General features: G+C 41.1%; 1 protein-coding gene across 1 annotated transcript in view; it reads left to right on the top strand.

Annotated features, from left to right (window-relative positions):
• LOC122802144 (glutamate carboxypeptidase 2-like) overlaps positions 1–27059 on the top strand; it is a 1578923-nt gene that overhangs the window by 871038 nt on the left and 680826 nt on the right. Inside the window, exon 7 of the mRNA XM_044071823.1 lies at positions 26620–26806. Coding sequence (XP_043927758.1) covers positions 26620–26806 — 187 coding nt within the window. The remainder of the gene's footprint in view (positions 1–26619; positions 26807–27059) is intronic.

The raw sequence follows: 27059 nt of genomic DNA, 5'->3' as shown, positions 1-27059 counted from the left end.
CCATCTTGGAGGTGGTAGATGATGTTTACCAAGAATCCCCTGACACCCTTCCACCTCCCCCCAGAAAACCTGACAGATACTACAAGGTACATGACTCTCATAAATTCCTCTACATAAATCTTATAGCAGATCCAGAGGTGATTACTCAGGGACCTAAGGGGAGTTAAGGCTACCTGTGCAATGAATCCTACTCCCTCAAACAAAGAATCCATGGCCCTGGACAGATGTGGTGAAAAAGTATATACCTATGCAACTCTCTCAACTCTCAGTTCCATATGTTAAAATCTCAACAGCACACTTTGGAACTTTTGAAACAAAAAATTTCTGCTTTTTGAGATTTTGCCAACAAAAAAGAGATAGCAGAATTACTGCACTCTTCATCTCAGGTGGCAAAGCACTCCTTGCACTGTGGATTTGATGCCCTAGAAGCTTCTAGCAGGGCAGCAGTGACAGGATCTGTTATCAGAAGACATGCATGACTGAAGGAACAGCCTCTCCCTGATCATGTCAAAGCTGAAATCATGGATGCACCTCTTGACAAAGACCACTTGTTCGGACAGAAAACTGAAGAGGTACTTAACAGATGGAAGACAAAGCAAAATCGATGCAGACTATTAAAGATTTTCTTCAAGTACAACCTCCTTGGTTCAGCAGAAATTTTCCCTCTAAACACTGGTCCTTTCCTGCACCAAACAGGCAGGCACAAGGCAAACCCGTAGGGATAGACCCAACAAGACTACAAATCAGGGCCAGCAAAGAAAAAAACAGTGGCACCCCTCAAACACTAAAGTAGAGAGTTCAAAAGCAACCTTGTATGGAAAAAACTCTCAATGACCACCTTTCCCATCTCTCCCTGCCTCCACCACACCAAAAGCTAGGAGGAAGGCTATCTCTATGCAGAGAAAATTGGAACTCTATAACAAAAGATCAAAGGGTCTTAAAAATCATTGCTCAGCGGTACAAATTCAATTTCCAAGAACTACCACTGCCAAGAGGGTACCCAGACCTACCTCCAAACCAGTGGGCATAAGCACTGAAATGAGTGCAAACCCAATACCCCTAGCGGCAGTAGAACCTGTACCTCCAGAACAAGTTGTAAAAGGATTCTATTCCAGACTCTTCCTTGTTCCCAGGAAGGAGGGGACTTGGCATCCCATCATGGACCTATCCTTTCTCAATACCTTCCTGGTAATCCCAAAATTTAAAATGCTTACCTTAAAACAGCTTCTACCAATGCTGCCAAACAAAGCTTGGATGGTCACCTTATACCTAAAGGATGATTACCTGCACATCCCAATTAGTGAATCATGCAGAAAATTCCTGCGCTTCAGAGCAGGATCATAACACTTTCAATTCTTTGCTTTGCCCTTTGGCTTATCTACTGCTCCCAGGGTATTCAACAAATGTCTAGCTCCTGCCATTGTCTTTTGCAGGCAAAACAATGTACAGATTTACCCTTACCTGGACGACTGTCTCATCCAGACAGACTGCAAGGAAGTGCTCCTGCAGCACTTCATTTGTAAAAACCCTACTCACCTCTCTAGGGTTCACTATCAACGAAAAGAAATCAAAACAGACACCTACAAGGAAAATCATATTTCTGGGAGCCGTACTGGACACAGAACAGCAAATTGCCTTTCTGTCCCCAGGAAAAACAAAGTTTCCTGCCAAAATACCTCACTACTCTGGCCTACCAAACCCACCTTTCTGCCATGAAGTTCCTACAAGCTCTAGGGTACATGGCCTCATGCCTCCTCCCGGTACCTCTAGCCAGACTACACATGAGGAAAATTCAGTGCTACCTAAAGAACCTATGGTGTCAACACTCACAACCTGTGGACAAGTCCCTGCCTGTGATCCCTTACATAAGATTCAAGTTCCTTTAGTGGGCCCAGGCCTGTGCTCTGAACAAGGGACTTCCATTCACCCTCCATCCATCAGACCAGACCGTAACTACAGATGCTTCAGACATAGCTTGGGGCACCCACTTAGAAGGCAGATGCGCCCAAGGTCTCTGCGATGCACAAATATTACTCTTGTACATAACCAAAAGGAAATGATAGCAGTACAAAATGCTTTGGCATCCTTCAAACCCTGTCTCAAACCAGGGGTTCTTCTCATAAAAGCAGACAACACCACGGTCATGTGGTACATCAACAAACAGGGAGGGACTCAATTTTACCCCTGTGCAGACTAACCATGAACCTGTGGCTAGCACCCTCATCCATGGGACTACATCTTATAGCTCAATACCTACCGTGCATCAACACCCTGGCAGGACCACCTAAGCAGAAACCTGCTGGACCCACATGGATGGCAAATCCACAGAGACATTTTTCTGCAAATTACCCACACATGGGGGACCCCCCAGGTGGACCTCTTTGCCTCTCATTTAAATCACCAAGTACAGAAATTCTGCACCAGAGAGTACCATCACCTGGCCTAGAAGGGCGATGCCCTGACCTTCCCTTGGAATACCCTCTTTGTGTATGCATTCCCACCTCTACCTTTCATTCCAAAGCTACTAATCAAGATAAGGGAGGAAAAACCTCATTGCCCCAGATTGTCCCAGAAAGCATTGGTACCCACTGCTGTGCAGCCTATCTCACCAGCCCCTCTAGAAGCTACCTCTGATACCTCACCTGCTATCCTGGGGGGGGGGGGCAGTAACAATGCTGCACCTAGACCTTCAGACACTCAAGCTCTTAGCATGGCTTATTCTACCAAAACCAACAAGGAATCTATACTAAGCAAGGAAGTCCTTGACATCATCACAGAAGCCAGAAGGCATAGCACCAGAAAATCTTACGCTGAAAATGGAAAAGATTCTGCTCCTGGAGCCAGTCCAAGGGGGCAGACATACATCTGCCCTCCATTCCTCCTATTCTAGATTATCTTGCTGAGCTTCTTAATAAGGGTCTCTCCTTTTGCTCCATAAAGATCCATGCCTCTGCCATCTCGGCACACTTTGATACAGAACAGCCATTGTTCTCCCACCCTCTTATCAAACCATTCCTTAGAGGAGCCTCTAATATCAGGCCTCCCAGAAGACAGCCCACCCCAGCCTAGGACGTGAACTATGTTTTAGAAAAGCTTACTCAGTCTCCCTTCAAGCCTGCAGCATCCTCAGAACTAAAGTACCTCTCTTGGAAGACTGCCTTTCTCCTGGCTATTACTTCAGCCAGGAGAGCGTCAGAGCTTCAGGCCTTAATGGCCATTGAGCCAGTTATCATCTTCCATGCAGACAGGGGTCTCCCTGAGAACCAATCCCTCTTCCATGCCAAAGTTGGTTTTGGATGGTACCCACAACCAGGCCATCCACCTGCCCACCTTGTTCTGTAACCCTCAGCACAAGGGGGAAAGGATACTGCATTCTTTGGATGAGCACAGGCAACTCAGATTTTATCTGGATTGTACAAAGACATTCAGGAAAACTGATCAGCTCTTGGTCAGCTTTAAAACAGGGCCACAGGGGAAACCAATATCCAAACAGACCATTTCCAAATGGATAGCACACTGTATCCAATTTTGCTACAACTTGTACGGGAAACCACTCCCTAGGACCATCAGAACCCATTCCACTAGGGAAACCTCTACTTCCACAGCATTCCTTAGAGGGGTACCCACCAAGGAGATCCTGGAAGCTGCCACATGGACTTCAGTCCACACCTTCACCAAACATTACCATCTGAACCTGTTCTCAAAAGCTAGGGCTGGGTTTGGCTCTGCAATTCTGCAGGTCATGCTCACCCAATCTTAAGTTTCTAATAAACTTCCCAACCCTTCTCCTCAGCTTTGGGAATCTTCCCAATGGTTAGGACTGCAGCAGTGAAACAGGAAGAACATAGTACAGTTGTGTACACTCGACATAAATGTAGATGTTTGAGTGTGTTCACTGCTGCAGTCATGTTTTCCCTCCCTCCTTCCCCGGATATCTACTTTCCTTAGACAGACACATATTTCTTGGTTGGTTAAGGCAAGAAAAACTGAAGTAATGGCATCGTCTGCTCTCCTTTATAGCTCGGGCGACCTGACGTCAGCCAGCAAGTGACAGCAGTTGATGCACAAACCGTTGACTCTGGTATTCAGACCGAATGAGGGCTACAACAGCATGAATAACCCAATGGTTAGTATTGCAGCATTGAACACACTCTAACATCTACAGTTATGGTGAGTGTACTTAACTGTACTTTTAGTTATATATAGTTAATTTTTTGGTATGCTGACTGCCTACCATCTGCCTTCTACCTTTGATCACATGCATTTATTCTTCATATGGACTGAGAGTTAGTCACATGATTGCCATCATCTGGCAACCATCAGCATTTTTTTTCCTTTCCTGGATAGAATCCCATGCTTGGCAGCCAGTATTCATGGTTTCCAAGTACAAGTGTCTGCTATGCCTTTCCCTATGCATCTGCATGCCTATGCACATAGTTAAGGAGGACTACCAAAAGATCACTACTTGGCAGAGACAGGCACACATTCTCAGTCTGTATGTTGCATGCAGTGCACCTAATTGACAGTAAACTTTTATATTTACAGTGAACCAAGCACCTCTCAACCCCCAGCATCACCTCTCAACCCCCAGCATGGGCAAACCAATGTCAACTTTTCACTCCTACTCTCCCTTTAATGTCTCCTCCAGCATCCAGGTTGTTAGTCGATTCCAGTTTGTTTACATCCCACTCAGGGCTTTATCCCTCTGCACCAGAAAGATGGCATATTTTTCACACTTTGTCTTTGAAAGGTATGAAACCAGATAATGAAAAAGAGCTGTGTGTGGGACAATTGCCTATATTATTATTTATCTAAATGCACATTTACAGGCACATATATACACACTTCTTTTTTTATTCAGTATTTAACATTTTTCTTTGAACAACCTCATTATTAGCCTAAAACATGACCTAGCAGGACCACATGAGGCACTCCTCAAATACAGCCTCAAAACTATTTACATGCCTGGTGAATGGAGGGCTGCAATGGTCATCCTTATTCATCAGGGTGGCCTATCAGCCGACCACAGGAACTACACAATGGAACAAAATATCATGGAAATGATCAACAAGCACATTGGCAACCTACAGTGACTGGACCCATCCCAGTTTGGCTTTAAGGGAAGGTCTTGCCAACTCAACCTGATAAACACTTTGAGAGGATTACCAAGGCTATGAATGAGGGGAAAATAGTGCATACCGCCTACTTGACCCGGCCAAGGTGTTCAATACAATACCTCACTCCTGTATTATTGACAAACTCTCATAACTAGACATAAATTCTTGCATAACTCACTGGATTACTGGCTGGCTCACCAATAGGACTCAAATAGTTAGGATCGGTGCGACCACTTCCACCAGGACAATGGTCACCAGTGGTGTATCCCAGGGCTCTATGCTGGATCATTCCTCTTTGGGGTCTAAGCACTAATTTTAAAGGCCTGTGGTTCACCATGTTTACAGCTGACTGTAAAGCGGGAGCTATCATATATTCCCCACATGACAACAACATCCTACAAGAGGATCTAACACAAACAAATGACTGGTACCAAAACCATGGATTAAAAAGCCTTGGATTAAAACTCAACGAGAAGAAATGGATTATAATGTCCTTTTAAGAAATCATCTAACCAACCAAACTACTCCATCGATAAAACACCCCTAAGAGTTGACCCAGTCGTTAGGGATTTGAAAACATATGTAGACAGTAATCTAGTCTTTGACCAACATATAGCCAAGAAAGTAAGAAAATCATTCTGTGGCTCCCAACTCATAAGCAAGGGTATGCCATCTAGGTCGAAGGAAGTTATAGTACCACTGTACTAAGCACATGTCAGACTCATCATTGAATACGGTGCCCCCTTTGTCGTGTACCTAACAGGTGGAACACACTCAAAGGGAGAATACAGGGTATGAATGCCCTGTTCTACACAGATTGCTTTAAGGCCCTATCTCTGTAGTCAGTCTCCTAAAGGTTACTGAGAGGTGATCTGTGTCTAGCATACAACGCACCCTCAGATCCAGATTTAATCGATCTCTTGCACATCCACAAAATGAATAGCACCAGAAACACTAGCTCCAAGGACTTGTACTTTGACTGCAACATAAATAGAACATTCTGGAGTGATGGATGTGTCTCAAAGGATCCCCACATTATGGAATAAGCTCCCATTCTACATAAAGCAGAGCTCATCCCTGACCCTATTCAAAAGAAATCTTGATCATTGGATGGGGAATTGCAAATTCACTCCCCGGTCTGGACCCCATGCCTCTAATGGACAGAGGTTGATAATACGCAAAACTAATTCTCAACCAACATTTCCCCATAATCCTTAACCACCTCTTAACTTACCCCACCATATACTCATCCAAGGATCTCTGACAAAACTGGGTTGGGTTGCACAGGGGTCTATATTAGATGTGCGAACATTCCGATGTTCGAATCATAGATGGTCGACATCATATGATCGAACGTCGGAAAGGTCGAAGATGAAAGTCAAAGGCTTTTCACACACAGAATGGGAAATTTTCCTTTTCTGTACTAAAGTGCATTCTCAAAGTTGGTATATTTAAGTAGGGGTTGTCCCCCTGCTCAGAGCGGTAAGGTAAGTTTTTTTTTTTTTTTTTATTTTATTATATAGTCGATGTTTTAAACTTCGCTCATATGAGTCTGCTCATGTGAGGTTTGAAGTTTTGAAACTTCGACTGATATAGACCCTGCACAGCTAGGCTTTTAAAGACCCTGGTGGTTGTTAGTCTAGTATAAACTTATGAACCTTTTATTGTTGCATAATTGACCCTCTACTCCTTCCACAATCATAATCTGATTTTTCAGACTATATTTGCCAAAATCCATTTATCTTTAAACAAAATTTCATTCAATCTTTCATTTCAAATACCCCATATTACATAAAATTCTTGTGTATTCTTCACACATATATTTTTCTTATTCTTATAATATAATATCCATACATAATCATTTTCATATCTATATTATCAGTAATATTTAAAAAAATATATTTTCGTACAACTTTTTCCAGAGCTTTACCACTCCTTCACATTAAAAAAACATGCTTTGTTGTCTCTTCTTTCTCACAAAATAAACACAAACTAATTTTCTTTTTATATGACATTTTCCCCTTTACTGGTTAACTTACACATTACCTGTCTCCATAGGAAATCCTGACGCTGCTTTCTCTGTACACCAGTTTTTCCTTACTTTAATGGCTTTAATCCCTTCTTCTGATACATTTCCATATGGATTAACATAATAATGATTCATTACATTATTATATCACATCATTCTATTTTTCTCGATCATCAGTTTTTATTTTCCATGTTTTTTTGTTCTTAATAATTTTTGATTTCTTCATTTACATATATATTTTTTCTTTCTTGTTCTCATCATCTTCCAGAATTTTCTTTTTTTATTTTTATTTATTAAACATTCTCACTGTTTAAATTCTTATTCTCTTCTTTTACCCACGTTAATACTCTATACAAGTTTAAAGAAGCAGAATAAAAAAAAACTGGATTTAGTACCCCCAATCCCCCATCATCTTCACTCATGTACCACACCCCTGTTCACTGAGTTTAATCTTGAACCTCATGAAAGAAACACCAATTGCACAATTTCCTTTTCATATTTTTTTCTGGGATTATATAAACATTTGACCTATATGCTATTTTTTTCCATTAATACTGAATTCATCAGATAAATCTTTTTCATGAATGCTAATCTATATGTCCTCTACAGAAGACATACTACTTTAATTTCTTTCATCAAGCCCTCCTATTGCATTATAACAACATAATTTTTCCCAGATTTTATTCTTAGCAAAGATGGTTTAATTTTTCATTGAAAAATAAAAGCGCACACACACACACACACACACACACACACACACACACACACACACACACACACACACACACACACACACACACCCACACCCACACTTTTTACTTCATCACCCAAACCCACTTTTTCATGGTCATTCCCACTGCTTTAAACATACATTCAGACAAACCAATGCTTCCCTCATCAATATTTTGTTCTTAATAACTATAACTATATCATCTTAATATGCCAAGTCTCCTGGTTTCTCCACCATCTTTTGCATCACATATCTAGAATCTTTCATTTTATCATCTGTGTGGTCTGCATAGCTCTCAACCTTCCATCTCCAAAATGAGGAACACTCACCTTCATAATGGGGAACAAATGGGCAAAATGTGGAAAGCATGCTAATGACTTACTAACAACTGCAACTAGGAAGGTCATAGGATGGTTAAAATATGCTGGTTTTACTTCTGAAGTAGATCCTTTAATGAATTAATATGATTAATTTCTATTTACCATGGATTTCACTTAAAAAAAATTCCTAACACTGAATGTGTGACAGACTTTCTCAATGTGGAACTTTGAGGAACTCCAAGGAACATGAACTTCTTAAGACCTTAAATGAAGTACGTTCCTCATAATGAGGTACACTTGAGAGGTATGGTGGTCTGCACTCTTGTGGGAGGAGAGGCTGGACTCTGCCCTTCTGAGCTGGTAATTTCTGGTTAGAGGCTTATAGTGCCTGCATATTTTAACTGTTTCTTACTGAAATTGGTGTGCCTTGTTTGCTGTCGCATAAACTAAATTCAGGCCTGCTGAATCTGGCTTTGTTTGTATAACTTGAGCACTAATCCAGGCCTTCTTTTTTAGAGAAGGTTCCCCTGCACCCCAGTGGCAGGAGTGTGCAGTTAGAACTTGTCTGAAGACTACAGGAACAGGGCTCAGTTTTGAGATTTTTTTACTGGTTAATTGTGTAATTTGTTTAAAAGCCTTTTCTGATTGCTTGTAGTCACCTAAAGCTGTTTTAAGTGGTGTATTGTTTACTGTTTCTAGTTGTTTAAAGCTGTTTTAAGTGTATTTTTTTACTGTTTTTGCCTTATCTTTTCAAAAAAAATGTTCCTTGTTTCCCACCTTTCTAAGCTAGTATAGTCCAGTTTTCAGGCTAGTGCTGAATTCAGTGTTGTGTTACAAGTTTCTGAGTTGCCCATACCTTACCTGGATAGAAGGAAGTTTCTCTGTTCACCTGTGAGAGGGGAGCTTTGAGCAGCCATTGGTCCCTGAAGGAGTGGTTCCAGCCCAGAAGTTAGTAGTTCGTAGGCCATTTTGGGCTAATTTCTATCTCTTTCATTTCCCTGCTGTAAAAACCTCGTTCGCATGGTTTTGCAGGTCCGGGCAGCACCAGTTAGCTAGGGCTAAATTATTCCCAGCTCCACCAAGTCTCCTCTTCAGTTTTTCCTTTGAAAGTAGTCTAACTCTCAACCTAAGCACTTAAAAAGCATCCTACAGTCCAGCACTTGCTCAGACCTAATAAGCACTAATATACCCCGACACTTGATTGCCCAGCAGGACAAGGCTCATTATTCACCTCTCACCAACCAAGTGACTAAGCAGCTCATCCTGCTATTCAGGCATGACCAAAGGGCAATTTCAGGTATACTCTCCAGTCCATCTGGTGAACCTGGGTATCCTGAGGCAATCACTTGGCACCACAGGACCCGGAAGCACGTAAACAAAGGCTTTCAAAATAAGCAGATGAAGAAATCAAACAGCTGCTAGGTCTCCAAAAAGATCCTTTAATGTAACCAGGCAAAGTAAAATCCACAATATCTTCCAAGCGCTTTCACTCGACCACATGCGAGCTTTCTCAAGACAAACAACATTGCTGGATGTTCATTCACATTAAATACTTCCAGAATCATCACATGACTTCCTGTGAACCTTTCCCAACAGGAAAATCACCATATAAGGAAATTCGAAAATACATTCTTATTATCATTAAAAATAATTCATTTTCTAAAAATAATTCATTTTCTAAAAATGTCTTGGCGACTGAATAGCGTAATGAACTTAAAATTGAATACAAACTATTAAAATGTGTCATAAAACAATTCTTAAAATGTTTTTATAGTTTTATAATACAAATATGTGCAGTAACCCCTTTTAACCATCGGGGGTGAAATCAAAACTCCAATTTAAAACCTAGCGTTACTAACTGGCATTGTAAAACATTTCTTATCTGAGTTGCCAATGTATAATATTCCATATATCATATTATAAAATCTTATGGATTCAAAAGTGAATAAAACAATAGATGTCATGTTCTGCTAAACTGTGTTATAGACGAGCTTGTCTCAATTTCAAAACACTAGTGATGTTGAGGGTGTCATTCAGACCTGGGTATCTAGTAGCGTCTAACCGGAGCTGCCAAAATAGCTCACGGTATTCTAATTTTGACTCCCAACTACCCCCTCTTATATCCAGTTGTACCTGTTCCAACACCATAAACTTTATGTCCTTGTCCTTACACTTCAAGGAGTGTTTATAAAAGGCATTACTTTCCTTCCTTACATTGATGTTATTGAAGTGTTCGTAAACCTTTCTCCTAAACACCCTTTCGGTTTTCCCAATGTAAAAAGCACGGCATATAACACAGCAACCAAGATAGACCACACCCTTGGATCCACAGTTAAAATGTTTGTTGGAACGGAACTTAAATCTTCTAGAGGGAAGGTAGTAGGACCCCGAATTTAGCATAGCGTGACATTGCTTGCACATCCCACAGGGATAAGTGCCTAATTTCTTTCTATTGTGATTCTGTGGATCCTCTAACCTAATATCTAAAAGTTCTTTCAAATTCCTGCCCCTTTTCCTAACAAAAGAGGGGTAACTGGGCATAGAATTCTTAAGATCTTCCTGAAGTCTGAGAATGGGCCAATATTTCTTGATAATCTTCTCGATTTGATCTGAGTTGTTGGAGAAAGTGTGTATAAAACTATTTTTTATACACTAAGGGGCAGGAATTTGAAAGAACTTTTAGATATTAGGTTAGAGGATCCACAGAATCACAATAGAAAGAAATTAGGCACTTATCCCTGTGGGATGTGCAAGCAATGTCACGCTATGCTAAATTCGGGGTCCTACTACCTTCCCTCTAGAAGATTTAAGTTCCGTTCCAACAAACATTTTAACTGTGGATCCAAGGGTGTGGTCTATCTTGGTTGCTGTGTTACATGCCATGCTTTTTACATTGGGAAAACCGAAAGGGTGTTTAGGAGAAGGGTTTACGAACACTTCAATGACATCAATGTAAGGAAGGAAAGTAATGCCTTTTATAAACACTCCTTGACGTGTAAGGACATGGACATAAAGTTTATGGTGTTGGAACAGCTACAACCAGATATAAGAGGGGGTAGTTGGGAGTCAAAATTAGAATACCGTGAGCTATTTTGGCAGCTCCGGTTAGACGCTACTAGATACCCAGGTCTGAATGACACTCTTAACATCACTAGTGTTGTGAAATTGAGACAAGCTCGTCTATAACACAGTTTAGCAGAACATGACATCTATTGTTTTATTCACTTTTGAATCCATAAGATTTTATAATATGATATATGGAATGTTATACATTGGCAACTCAGATAAGAAATGTTTTACAATGCCAGTTAGTAACTCTAGGTTTTAAATTGGAGTTTTGATTTCACCCCCGATGTTTAAAAGGGGTTACTGCACTTATTTGTATTATAAAACTATAAAAACATTTTACAGAATTGTTTTATGACACATTTTAATAGTTTGCATTCAATTTTAAGTTCATTATGCTATTCAGTCGCCAATACATTTTTAGAAAATGAATTATTTTTAATGATAATAAGAATGTATTTTAGAATTTCCTTATATGGTGATTTTCCTGTTGGGAAAGGTTCACAGGAAGTCATGTGATGATTCTGGAAGTATTTAATGTGAATGAACTGCCAGCAATGTTGTTTGTCTTGAGAAAGCTCGCATGTGGTCGAGTGAAAGCGCTTGGAAGATATTGTGGATTTTACTTTGCCTGGTTACATTAAAGGATCTTTTTGGAGACCTAGCAGCTGTTTGATTTCTTCATCTGCTTATTTTGAAAGCCTTTGTTTATGTGCTTCCGGGTCCTGTGGTGCCAAGTGATTTTCATTCTTGGTTTGATTTTGCTTTTAGTTTTGGTATCCTGAGGCAATGTTACAACTGCCTCATGTACACAGACAACCCTCTCCTCCTACCACAAATCATTAACATATGCGAGAGATGCAATTATATAGCTAAACTGGAGGCTAAGCTCTCTCCACCCAAGACTGGAACAGGCAGTCATGAGGAGAAGGTGAACACTTGCACCACACCCCCAGCCTCACAGAGACGTATTAAACCAGCACTGGCAAAAAATACACATAAATACACAAAATCATATTCTGAAGCTCTAAATAAAAACCTGCAAAAGCATCAGAGACCTCCAAAGCAAACACCCAAAAAACCTGCACCTCCCATCACAAACCAGACAACACATAAAACACAAAATCAGTGTGCCGCACAATCACAGCCCTTAAGGTGAAATAACATACCTAACGCAGTTGTAATAGGCGACTCTATAGTCAGGCACACTGACGTCCCACTCACTAGGCTGGACAAGGAGAAGGTTACTGTTAGCTGCCTGTCGGGAGCCAGAATCTGCCACATAACACAAGCACTCAGGTCACTCCAGAACAAGTACAAATATGACTCTGTCATTGTTCATGTTGGTGTGAATGACCTGAGACGTACCTCCCTGGACTACATGAAAAGAGACATGGAAGAGCTCTCTGATCATGAAGCCCAGGCGGGTATGACCCTAACCCTGAGTAGTATCCTGCCCTCACCAAGAATGATACTGCAGAATAAAGAAAAAATGACCAATTTCAACAATTGGTTAGGCGTCTGGTGTCATTCAAAGGGGATCCAGTGTCCGTCAGCCTGGGAAGACATGCTCGACAAGCCTCATTGCTTCGCAAGAGATGGCTTGCAACTGTCACCCCTAGGTTTTCGAATACTGGCCAAGGCTCTTGCTGTCTCCATAGTGCCTTTTTTAGGCAAGGCTCAAAAGTCAAACCCACCTCTGTAAACAGCACAAATAAAAAAGTGAGGGTTATGAGACTCAATGCCAGGAGTTTAAATCTCAAAATGCATGCCCTCGAAGCACTCCTCAGTATGGAGAACGTCGACATCTGTGCATAACTGAAACCTGGTTCAAGGCTCATTAGAGCACCCCAGCACTACCAGGCTACAACTCGTACCACACATTTCAGCTACAGAACATGGACCGAAACACAAAAGGATGAGGTGTATCCATATTCATCAAGGATACCTACACCTACAGGTTAGTGGAGCAGTATGATACCTCTGAGATCATCCATGTGCAACTAACATCGGGCAATTCTGTAATGCAAATTGTGGCCTGCTACAGATCACCCTCAATGACCCAGCACCACCACTCTGCCTTACTGGGGACACTGGAAAACATGAAGGTCCTACCGAACACCCTGATATTGGGCGATTGCAATTACCTTACTGTTAACTGGGAAAACTACTCAAGTACAAACTCCTAGGTCCAGCGCTTCCTGGAATTTATCAACTCAAATGCCCTGGATCAGCTGGTAAACTCCCCTACCAGAGGTGAAAACATATTGGACCTGGTCATCACCAACATGGACGACAGGTGTTCCGCACTCACCCGTCACTGGTTAGATCAGACCATAAACTAATCACTCTGGATGTCCACACCACATCATCACCCCCAACCAAGGAAACCACAGTGAAAAACCTTTCTATAGCAAACTTCACCTTACTTAACACAGAGGTGGTAAGTTTCACAGCCCCCACACTGAAGGATAACAGTGTCCAAGATGCAGGAACCTTTACAAATGCACTGTAAGATCACCTACAAGGATGCATGGATCGTGCCATCCCTAGCAAAACCAAGACTCACTACCCTAAGAGAAGGAAATCAGTCTGGTGGACCCTTGCCATAAACAGGCTATACAATAGGAGGAGGAAACTAGTTCAGAAAAAAAGCAAATCCCAAGAAGGAAAGACATCCATGATCAGTATCAGTAAGAAACTAAGGTCCCTCATAAAATCATCCATGGCTAACTTTGAAAGAAAAATAGCCAAGGATTCAAAAGATAACCACAAAACCTTCTTTAGCTATGTCAAGAATCTAAGTGGCAACTCACAGATATGCTCTGAGCTAGTGCAAAATAGCACAAAATATACTGAACCTACTGATATTGCCAACATCCTGGCAGATAGATTCAGTGCAGACTTCACCCCCAAAAGGGCCCACAACAATACTGGAAAATGTCCTGGAAATCTCAGATGCACAGGTGAAAACAGCCCTGCCAAAAGCACAGCGTCAATGGGGCCAGATGCTGTCCCAGGCTGCATCTTGCACGAACTACATAACAAACTAACCCCCCACCTAAACACACTGTTCAACTTCAGCCTTATCCACAGGCTGCGTGCCCATAGAATGGCACACAGCAACGGTTATTCTGCTCCACAAATAAGGGGTCACAACTGACCCTGATAGCTGTCGCCCCATAAGCCTGACTAGCCTGGTGTGTAAGGCTATGGAGCACATCATCATGGAACTCATTAACAAAGACATTGGGAACCTCCAAACACTTGACCCAACCCAGTTTGGCTTTAAGCACAGATCATGCCTACTAAACCTGGTTGACTTCTTCGAGACAGTCACCAAGGCCATAGATGAGGGGAAGGTGGTTTACACAGCCTACCTTGACCTTGCCAAGGCTTTTGACACCATTCCCCACTCGGGAATTATAGAAAAACTCACCAGCCTGAACATAAACCTCTACGTCATGAGATGGGTTGCCAACTGGCTTAGAGATAGAACACACATGGTAAGAATAGCGGGCTCCAGTTCCGACTCTAAACCAGTCACAAGTGGTGTCCCACAAGGCTCGGTCCTGAGACCCCTACTGTTCGGCATATACGTTTCAGAAGTACAGGCAAACACAGGAGGACTATGGCTAACCAAGTTCGCCGATGACTGCAAACTGGGAGCCATAATTGACTCTCCAGTTGACACGGACATTCTCCAAAAGGGCCTTACTGAGATGGACACCTGGTGTCAAAGTCATGGTATCAAGCTAAATGCCAAAAAATGCATAGTCATCCCGTTTGGGAAAACAAAACACCCATGAATTACCACATAGGTGGCAGCCCCCTTAGTACAGAAGAGGTAATAAGAGATCTGGGGACCCAGGTAGATAGTAATCTCTCCTCTGACAGTCATATTGTCAAAGTAGTTAGGAAATCCTTCTATTTACCCCATCTAATTACTAAAGGGTTCGCATCTAGAAATAGAGGTTATATTGCCCCTCTACTCGTCACTCATCAGACCCATCATAGAGTACAATGCCCCATTTGGGATGTACCTCACAAGATGCTTCCAACAGCTGGAAAGACCACAAAAGTACCTCACCAAGAGGATTACTGGCCCCAAACATATGTCTTATGCAGCCCAACTGGAAAAACTCTGGCTGTACTCAGTGGCATATCGCTTACTCAGAGGTGATCTTTGCCTGACTTACAAAGCCATGTCCAACTCAGAATTGATGGACATGCTCCAACTAAAGAAATGCAAGTCACTGCGAGCCACTCGCTCTAGTGAGCTAAATCTCGCCACAACAATAAATAGAACATGCTGGAGGGTAGATTCCTGTGACAGAGACTCCCCATGCTTTGGAACAAAATTCCTAACTACATTAGGCAGAGCCCCTCACACTCTTCAAGAGAAACCTTGACGAGTGGATGGGTAACAGAAAATATACCCCTGGGATCCACTTCATTGGCTCTTCTTGACAGAGGCTCAGTTAATTAATCAATGGGGCAGCGAAAGCTGACACACTCTGGCTAGGCGTATAAATTCCCTTGGGCAGATAGGTTCATAGGTTTATAGGTAGGTACTAGGCTATCTATTTCAGTCACTATCTTATTCATTACCAATGCAAACAATATTCCACTCATGGGGCATCCTTGTCTTACACCACAGTTCATGCATATTTTTTTTTACTCCGCCACCCTTTCACTTACACACTCACTTCATTATTTTGGTATGCTGACATACACATTCCCCCAATTCTCTTACCTATTACATACTTGTATAACTTTCCATTCCATACTTCTCCATAACATCCCACAAATAATTATGTCCTACTCTATCAAATGCCTTGCTAATATCACTTACCATAAGTTTCACATTCTCCCTTTTGCTTGTAATATAATCCAATATTTCTCTTAAAGCCATTAACAATTTGACATCTTCCTTTTTGTACCATATGTACGCTCTTCCATTATATCCGTCATTCTGCCTTACATTTTACTATGTATTGTTTTCATAAAATTTTATGATCTTTTAGTGTAATGGGTCTCCATTTTTAATTTCATTCTTCTCATCTTTCTTTCATATTAATTTTCATATCCTACTACATAATTCTTCATAAACAACTCCTTCCTTCAAGCATTCATTCAATACATTTACAAAACATTGTTTGATAATCCATTAATTTCTTGTACATTCCAACAGCATACCATCTGGGCTGGTCATTGAATCAGCATTTACTTTCCTAATTACTTCATCCAATTCACTAAGAATAGTCATTTATTTCTCAAATTCTTCCTAAACTTGTACTGGAACTTTCTTTGCTTTCCAGTCTCTCCTTATTTTCCTTCTTTTTACTCCTCATAACTCATTTCTTTTACATTTTTAATTTCCCCCATTATATTAATATCCTCCTTTACTATTTTGCCAAAATATGCAAATATCTCCTCCCTTCTCCTTTGTAAATAACATCTCTGGCTAAACAATAATGACTTGATTTGTTTTTGACTTTTTTATACATTTCTTTTTCCATATCTTATTACTCTCTTGTATTCACTAAATTCTGTAACAACATTCCTATACATGCTTCACTTTGTCTTCCTTTCTTACATCATCTGCCATTGAAGAAAAAAAAAACACTTCTTATTAAATTCAGTCCATTCAGACCAGTTTTTATAGAAGTCCCTCATGGTTATAGGATCCTTCCCTAACTGCAATACTTCTACTATCCGATTTCATCCATAATTTCTCATTTATTCTTTTTATTCAGGGGTTCATAGGAGATTACTAAACTAATGACTCAAGAGCCCTTACAAGCCTAGCCACTTTTGTCCACATTTTACCTAATTTTCTATCCCTAGAAGAAAGATAGCAAGGGTCAGCAAGGTTTTAATTTTTACAGGCTGCTCAGGACTGAATTTGCAATTTGCCATCTCGTGGTCCAGATTGTGCTTGAAGCTGGTCAGGAAAAGGCTGTACTTCATGTGAATAAGAAGCCTATTCCAGAGAAGGGGCAGTCTCTACAGCGTGATCTAGTCATGTCAGAAATCAGGTTTAGATCCTTGGAAAGGGTAACCCTTGTGCAGTTAGTTTTCCAAATATGCAGCATTTTCATCAGGGCTGGGTCAGAGATTGCCTTGTAGGTCAGGCATAGATCACACCCTCATTAATCAGTAGGAAATTGAATGCAGTGACAAGGCTTTTAATTGGTCCACATATCACAATGTTGGCTATACCCTGTATTATTTTGGTACACACCAAATTGTGCATTGGTATTATGACATTCTTAAATCTGGACGCCATGCCCTTACTTATAAACTGAACCACATAGAAAGATTTTCTCAACACTGTGGACTCATGGTGGTCAAAGTTCAGATTGCTATCTATCTGAGTACCCAGATCTCTCACCACTGGGCCCACTCTTGGGGGAGGGGGGGGGTGCTGTCAATGTTGTAATTTGCAGGGGTATTTGATTTCCCAAAGGTTATTATTATGCACGTCTTAGTATTTAGTTTAAGGCTAATGCTCTGACACCAGTTGTTAGTTTGCATCAGTCCTTTCTGTAGGATATATAAATATTTTGTCATATCCTTCAAGGGATACCACAAAATGGTCTCCTTTGAAGTAAAAATAAAACCTGGACACCCAGCTAAACCTGGAATATTCAGGAACTGTTCTAAGACTAATCTCCCGCTATTACGTGAGAACCTGGCAAAATTTCATGCCCCCATAAACCCTGAGAACACTTCTGCCTATGCAGAGCTGTTCACAGGAACCCTGTACAAGCATCTTAATAGCTGAATAGAGGCAGCTGTACCCACCAGGAAGAAGTACAGAGCTAACTCAAAAAACAAGCCACCCTGGTGGAATCAGAAAATCAATCAGCTGTATAACAGGAGGAAGAAAATCATGACAAAAATTAGGAGGTGCAGCACCCAGCAGGATAAAAGCACTATCATCAAACTAAGCAAACAACTCAGAGAACAAATAAAGTCCACCAAAGCCAAATTTGAGGTAAGTTTGACCTCCCAGGTCAAGGACATCCACAAAGCATTTGTTAGCTATGTCCGCAACCTCAAAGGCAATACACAATTGTGTGTAGAGCTCATTGTAAGTGGAGCCATGTATACTGAGCCAGAAGATATAGCAAACCTCCTGGCTGATAAATTCATCTCCAACTTTACTCCTCTCTCCCCATCAACCTTCCATCAGGAAAAAGCAACTATAACTCCCCCTACTATCACTAGGGAACAGGTCCTTATGCTCTCTCTAAGACCAAGAACACTGCATCAATAGGCACAGACAGAATCCCAAGATGCCTTCTAAATAGCATGAAACATGACCTATTAGGGCCTCTGAAATTACTCTTTAACTGTAGCCTTCAAACAGGCTTCATGCCTTATGAATAGGGAAAGGCAGCAGTCATCCCTCTGCACAAAGGTTGGCCATCTACAGGCCCTGGAAACTACAGATCCATAAGTCTCACTAGTCTTATATGTAAAGCCATGGAAAATAATTATCATGGAGATGATGAACAGAGATATAGTAAACCTCCAGACACAGGACTCAACCCTGTTTGGTTTCATCAAGGGCAGATCATGCTTACGCAACATGGTGGGACTTGTTTGAGAAGGTCTCCAAAGCAATGAATGAGGGGCAAAATCATTCACACTGCCTACCTTGACATGGCCAAGGCATTTGACACAATACCCCACTCGGGCATTGTTGACAAACTCAAAAGGTAGGTACAAACCCATATGTCACCCAGTAGATAGCCATCTGGCTCACAGACAGGACCCAAGATGTTAAAATTGGGGAGTCCACATCTATAAAGAGACCAGTCATAAGTGAAGTCCCTCAGGGATCAGTCCTTGGACTGCTCCTTTTTGGCATTTACTTCTCAGAAGTCAAGGCCAATGTCAGTGGTCTCTGGCTGACTAAATTTGCAGATTGCAAATTAGGAGCTGTCATTGAATCTCACGCTGACACAAATGTTCTCCAGGAGGGCCTAACACAGGCAAACAACTGGTGTCCACCATTTTCACTAACAAACTACATACATCCACCCTGCATGCATCACGTATACAGTACGCAGATGACTCCACCCTAATCTGCTCAGCCCCATCCATAACCACTCTTCAAAAGCTCACCCAAGAATCCTTCTGCTCTGCGGAACAATGGATTACATATATCCAACTCATTCTAAACCCCAACAAGACCAAATTACTCCTTTTTACCCCCAATAAATCCAAATCCACACCTCCTACCTTCACAATCACCTCCAAAAATGGGACCACAATCTCCCCCTCCCCTCACACTAAGCTGCTCGGGGTTGAAATAGATAACAATCTAAACTTTAATGTCCATATCTCACAAACAATCGCAAAGGTACATAAGAAACTAGGAACCCTGTACAAACACAAGCAGTTCCTATCGGACCAAGCTGGAATCTCCTTAGCTCAAACCCAGCTCTTGTCTACCCTAATGTATGCATCACCAGTCCTAATTCATATCAGGAAAATAGACCTAAACAAACTAGAGTCATGTTACAATAAAACTGCAAAATTTGGTAACAACTCCACTTTTAGAAGTCATCACTGTCTTGCCCTGAAACAACTGCAGTGGTTAGAACTCCCTCAGCTAATTAGCCATCACCAATTAGTCCTCACCTTCAACATAATAAGGAACCCTCAGAAAACCCCAGTCCTACACCAATATTCTGCAAATTGCCCTCTACGTTCATTCAGCAAAAAACCCTGCTCTGCATAACCAAAGCCAATAACACTGCAGGGAAAAGTCTGTTCTCCCACACAATTGCTAGGGAATGGAATAACCTTCCCCAAAGTATCTCCTCTACACCATCCAGCTCACTTTTCAAGACATCACTAAAGTCACACCTCTTGCAATCATGGCTCTGTCCCTGTATCACATAAAATCTTTTCTGCTCTCCTCCTAACTTGCCACACCTCATCTCCTCACTGCTTACCTCAGCTATTCTGTACTACTCAAATACTCCCTATCAGGAACTACTATCCTACAAACTATTTCTCACGCTATGGCATATCTCCCGAATAGCATTATTTTCCAGATTTTATTCCTTCATTTTTATGATTTGTATTGCCAATAGGGATTTCAAAGTTTTGCTTTCTATATACCAAGCTTGCTCAAATCAAACTAAGGTACAAAAAAATCTCCTTGATTGTATATATGCCACTGTATAGAATGTTTCTGTCATTCATGGATTATGCATTGTCATATAAAGACATGGAGTACTGATTGTATATATGCCTCTGTGCAGAAATTTTTTTGTCATTTGTTGTATTTGTACTGTTGCGGTAGTGGTGCTGCGGTAGCGTTGTCGCCTCACAGCAAGACGTTGTCGCGTTCGATTCTCAGAGCGTCTTCTGTGTGGAGGCATGCATGAATGGGCTTGCCTTCGTTGAAGGTTGTGCGTCAGGGTTGGTAACTCGGCACGTAAAAATCAACTACCAAACATTAGCGGACCAGAGTTCCACTGTGGCGACCCCTAACCAGGATAAGCCGAAAGACACAACAACAACAACAACATTATGGAGCTTTTCTCCCTGGGCATCCGTTGTAAATGGATCTTGTTCCAGTCGGACTTTCCCGGTAAACAAATGTAAAATAAATAAAAAAACAAAATGCCAAGAAATGCATAATAGTATCCTTTGGGAAGTCATCCATCCCTGGTAACCATCATATTGACAACACACCCCTTAGAGCTGATGCACTAGTCAGGGACTTAGGGACATACACAGATAGTAATCTAGCCTTTGATCATCATGTGTCTACAGTGGTAGGAAATCATTCTATGTTGCGCAACTTATAAACAAAGGTATGGCATTGAAGTCCAAGGAAGTCATTGTTCCACTGTATTTGGCATTCATCAGACCTATAATTGAGTATAACGACTCCTTTGGTTTGTACCTAACCAGGCATGTCCAACAACTGGAACGTCCACAGAGTTCCTCACTAAAAAGAATACAGGGAGTATGTAATATGTCCTCTGCAGACCACCACAATGCCCTATCCCTGTATTCTGTCTCCTACAGGCTTTTGAGGGAAGATCTATGCCTGGCATACATGGCATTTTCAGACCCCACTCTGATGGACCTCCTGCATATTCACAAAACAAACAGCACCAGAATTACCCATTCTAAAGACTTAAACCTTGCCTCTGATATAAACAGACCCTGCTGGAGAAATAGGTATGTATCCCAGAGACTCCCCTGTCTATGGAACAGGCTCCCCATCCATGTGAAGCAGAGTTCCTCCCTAACCCAATTCAATTGTAACTTGGATAACTGGATGGGAAACCAGAAATTCATCCCTGGTTCGGCACCTGTGTCTCTAATGGACGCAAGTAACATGTAAATACTTCATCTCCCCTGCTCATGCTTACACTTATCAAGGGTATTAGAACTTGTCAGGGATTTGTGATGCACGGCTATGCTTAAAAAGGCCCTTGTGGTCGTTAGCCTAGTAAAGACCTATGATCCTATATCAGCATCGTTTGGGCAGTCAGTAATTACCCCTAACTTGCAGTCATTAGCAAATTTGGTTAGCCAAAGGCCATCTATATTTGCCTTGACATCTGTGATGTATATCCCAAACAGGAGGGGGCCCTGCAGTAAGCCCTGTGGTACTCTGCTATTGACTGGCCTCTTACTGGATGTGGATTCCCCCACTCTAATAACATGTATCTTATCTGTGGGCCATTTGGCTATCCACCTTGGGACATAGAGGTTTATGCCCAATTTTGTGAGTTTATATGTAAATGTTTCATCTCTCAAGCCCCTGCTTACACTAATGAAGGGTACCAGAACTTGTCAGAGATTTGGGTCCATGGCTACATGTAAAAAGGCCCTTGTGGTTGGTAGCCTAGTAAAACACCTATGAACCCATACCAGTGTGGGGCATTTTGTCCAATGTCTTGGCCAGGTCAAGGTAGGCAGTATAAATTGACTTATCCTCATCCATGGCCTTCATGACCTTCTAGAAGAAGTCCACTAGTTTGAGCAGGCATGACTTGCCCGTGATGAAGCCGAAATGGGTCAGGTCTAGAGTCTGAAGAGTTTCTATGTTACTATTAATCAGGACCATGATTACCCTTTCCATAGTCTTGCATATGAGGCTAGTCAGACTTATGAGTGAGTAGTTTCTTGGGTCCATTGATGGTCCTAACAATGGACAATCATGCAATCAAATTTGTAGAACAATGCAAAGTGTGAATCAATGAATAACAAGAACAGTAAGGGTACAGTAACATGCACGGTCACTTAGCTTTATTGGATGTAAAATGATTCCACAGTAAGGTCTTGTGTCTTCAGATTAGGGACTTTGATGAAAAGGAAGAATTCATACATTTACTTTTTTGTTGACTCCTGAGATTCAGTATCAGGGTCAAAATGGAATGTAACACAGTCCATCGAAATGGATTTTCTGTTATAATACATAAACCAAGATGGTTTCTGTTTGAAGGAAGGCGGTAAGGTGAGAGTTCAGCAGAGGTACTATGAAAGGGTCTATATTATGTCAGCAAAATGGCATTACAGCGGATGCCATTTCGCCGACACACATAAACCAAAATCTTAAAAGAGCAAAACTGCAGTTCAACAAATTCCCCCCCCCCCCCCCCCCCATGGAAAAAAATTGGTGAACCAACAAAACACAACATACCACTTAAAACATTACAAAGTGGGGGACTTCACCCCCCACCCCCCCTAACTAAATATACCCAATCTGAGATCGCCCTACAGTCAGGTAAAGGGCAATGTCACAGCTCAGGCCAAACGATTTCTTTTCCTGGGAAAGAAATCGCTGACCTGAGCTTTCTCTCTTTTCCGATTTCAGTCTATATGTGTCGGCGAAATGGCATTCACTGTAATGCCGTTTCGCTGACATGATATAGACCCCCTATGAAAAACAACCTGAAGCAGTTGTAAGTTCTTGGCTGTTCTGTTACTTTAAGATGAGAGGCAAATAAACTTTGTCCATATTTCATTGCACATAAAAGTGTCCAGAGAGATATCCAGTGAGATGTTTACAGAGATGTTCCATTGAGTTGATATGACATAACATCAACCAGAGCTGTCACTAGAGATGAGATCACAAGTCCACCAAACATCAAGCAGAACTATCACAAGGGTTATAAAGACATGCAGTACCAGGTCCACTAACCTTGTTGTATTTTTAACCCTGTCCATAAAGTATTCAAGATATAAAGCCCATTAAAATGTTCAGTATAGTGTCAGGCCATGAACTGTAAAGCTCAGCAATGTTTTATTACTATTACATTAAACTAATCTCTTAATGTCAAAATGTTAATGTGCTTCCGGTACTGGAGAAATAAGAAAATACTTGCATTTGTACTTTTTCCAGTTACCCACTTAAGCTTGATCAGTGTCATAGGGGAGCCATAGTGTACCCCAGCACTCACTGAGCACAAGGCAGAGGAGCTGCTTTTCAGAAAGATATATACCACAATTTACTGTTAACATAATGAAAGAAAAACCGTATAAATGATTGATATCACTGTAAAATATCTGCCTGAAATGCAATCTATATTTTACTGCTGAAAAAGACATCAAGTATTATACTATCCCTTTGAATTATTTACACCTTTGCAGCATTCATAGCGTCATTTTGGTGATCTAATCTTCTATGTACTATTGTGCAGTTTGAATAGCAAATCTAGAAAATGGCAAATTGCACTGATGAAGGCTTTATGCTGAAACCGGTATGCTGTATCACACTTTGGGTGTTTGTTTTTTGTATTTTCATACATGGGTAATCTTGCTCACAGATTTTTGTATTAAAATTCTCTTCAGTAGAATCTAGTGCTGGCTACTGTCTTTAAATTTGGCGCCTTTCAGTTGGGCCGTGCACATTGCCGTACATGCGTGGGACTGGTAGTTCCTATCACCAGCACCTCGTATCATTCATCCATATTTTGTAAAAAAAAAAAAAAAAAAAAAACAAATGAACCCAAGTATTATTCCCTAGACCCTCCTTAGTAATGCAGCTAAAGATACAATGAGAACCTCTGACCTGAATGGTATTCCAACACTATGAAATTCAATAAGATGTCCATATTAGTTGCCGCCAGTGTCCATCCTTTGCCTCTAAATGTGCCTGAGAACATTCAGCAGTGTTAACCTATCACATCCAAAGGTTCTCCTTCAGGCGCATGACATCCTGTTGTAGTTCCCCAAACCTGTCGCAAACTCACTCAGATTTCCTGACCTTCACAGCTACACATACCTAATGCATCTCCAGTCCTGCCCCCCCATGAACTCTGTTTTTTTACAGTATCTCAATGCAGATGGCAAGTTGGTGACTCCTTTAAGGTCATATCTGTCAACTTCTTAGTGCAAGAAATTTGGACAAAGTCAGGCATAATGAGGGAATATAGGCTTAAAAACAGGGACAGATTTTAAATATTGCTCTTTTAAAACTAGAAAGTTCATAGAATAAAAGGTTTTGCATTAGCATGCATTTTCTGAAGAATATAACGTCTGAAACTCAAATGTCTGTCATTATTTGGTAACTTCAGTCCTCAGTGATTTGCCACGAAACCACAAATTTTATGACAACAAACCAAAAATATGAAGCAATAATCTGGACATTCTGTGAAAATCTGGACAGTTGAGAGGTATGTTTAAAGTATAGCCAGGACCTGGATCATATATGCAAGGATGTGAAATGGTAGTTTGAGAAGTTTTCAGTCTAAGCTCAGTCTCGAGTCTTTCTTCTGTAATGTTGTTGTCTTTCGGCTTTTCCCGGTTAGGGGTCGCCACAGCGGAACTCCGGTCCGCTAATGATTGGCAGTAGATTTTGACGAACGCCGAGGTGCCAGCTCGATGTTCAACCTTCAACGAAGGCACACCCATTTACACATGTCTTTCGAACACCCACCCAACCGCGGGGAGGACATGCAGACTCCACACAGAAGGCATTCCCCGCACTCCAGCCGAGAATCGAATGGGAGAACCTCTTCCTGTGAGGCAACAATGTTACCGCTGCACCACGTAATGCTAACAGAAATTCTTCATATTATGACTTCCAAGCTTAAAGCTTCAAAAGATGTGCGTACATACACATGCACACAACTTTTTACAGGAACCTAACAGAAATTAGAATTTAGTATGAGTAACTGACAAATTAAAACACATAAAAGCTATTCAAAATCTGCCAGTGTTAGCCTCTGTAACACTATATGCAGCTTAGAAGACCGGAAGGGATAGGTTAACGCAATCTGGGACCATACATTTTTAGGAAACCAACAAGTAGGATGAGTGAAACTAAAGTCGAGATGAGGAAGCTTATGTCCAGATTTAAAATGATCTGTTTTTGTTAGTGGTGGATATGGAGAATAATTTATTTATGGAAAGGTTAATGGAAACAGGTTTATTGTCAGAAAATTTAGAGGATATGCCTTGATGTAACTTGCCCCCCACACACACACACACACACACACACACACACACACGCACACACGCACACACACACACACACACACACACACACACACGCACACACACACACACAAAGCTGTCCTCTTTTGTATGGTATTGACATAAATATCCAAAAACAACAAAAAAAAATGCAAATTTCCGCATTAGTCATCTTTAATTGTGCAGGTAGTTCCTGCATCACTTTTGTCGTGCTTGCATTCTTACAGGCTCGCTTGTGCTTCTGTTCTTTTACTTGCCTTGTTCCTTCAAATGTGTCCTGTTTGTTCTGAAAGCTTTCTGCCTCAGTGTTGTGCCAATCATTTAAGAAAAGCATACAAGTCCTTCCAAATTGCTTTGCTCGTTGTTTATGTGGTAAGACAATTGGTTTATACATTTGAAGGTGAGACACCAGTATATTTAAGAGGAACAGAACTCAACATTTCAAAAACTAGTTTGTATCCCATGATATGCATAGTGTGTGGTTAGCAACAGCCATAGACAGTACTCCTGAAGTCCCTGGCTCACTTGAGTCGGTACAAACTGCTATCATATCAGCTTCTGTTATAAATCGTAAAAAGAAGATACAACAGTTTTCAGAGCTCCTAAATCAAATATGCAGATATAAAGATTGTAACTGTTTTATAATATATAGTACACTATTGAATGAAGCAACAGGTGACTGCAGTTTATTGGTAAGCTGCATGTATACGTGTGTGCATGCAGCCCTCTTCTTCTGATCAGAACTTTGTTTCCCTGTGTTATTGTAATTAGCTTTACTGTTCTTGTTTTTGTTAGTCTTGTTTCATTACAGCAGATAACAGCTCATCATTGTTTTCTGAGAAAGATGTAGAAAGCATCGTTAGCCAGAATTTTGTTCCTGTTTCTCTCTAGGTAAAAAATGCCATGGATGCTGGTGCCATTGGACTTATCCTGTTCTCAGACCCAGCCGATTATTGTGCTCCAGGAGTAGATGTATATCCAAAGGGATGGAATCTCCCAGGTGGTGGAGCCCAGCGTGGGAATGTGTTAAACCTGAATGGGGCAGGAGATCCCTTAACTCCTGGTTACCCTGCAAAAGGTGGGTAATATTCATAAACTTAATGTGCAGACAATGCGATTCATTCCAGGCCTGAATAAACTTTTGGAAATCATATCTTTTCATCTCATCTTTTTTTCAATAGTACAGTATTTTAATCCTTCTAATGGTTAGATTAAGTATTTGCTAAGACTTAAAATGTTATTCGGTGCATCTATCTTTTCCTTACAGACATCTACATGTTAGTAATAGTCATATTTAATGCACCCCATATAGTGCTGTAAATATTTTCAGT

Source organism: Protopterus annectens, chromosome 5.part0 (genome assembly GCF_019279795.1).
Source record: "Protopterus annectens isolate FY-2018-M chromosome 5.part0, PAN1.0, whole genome shotgun sequence".
Classification (NCBI taxonomy): Eukaryota; Metazoa; Chordata; order Ceratodontiformes; family Protopteridae; genus Protopterus; species Protopterus annectens.
The sequence above is the reverse complement of the archived record's forward strand: the minus strand, read 5'-3'. Positions and strand labels throughout refer to the sequence as shown.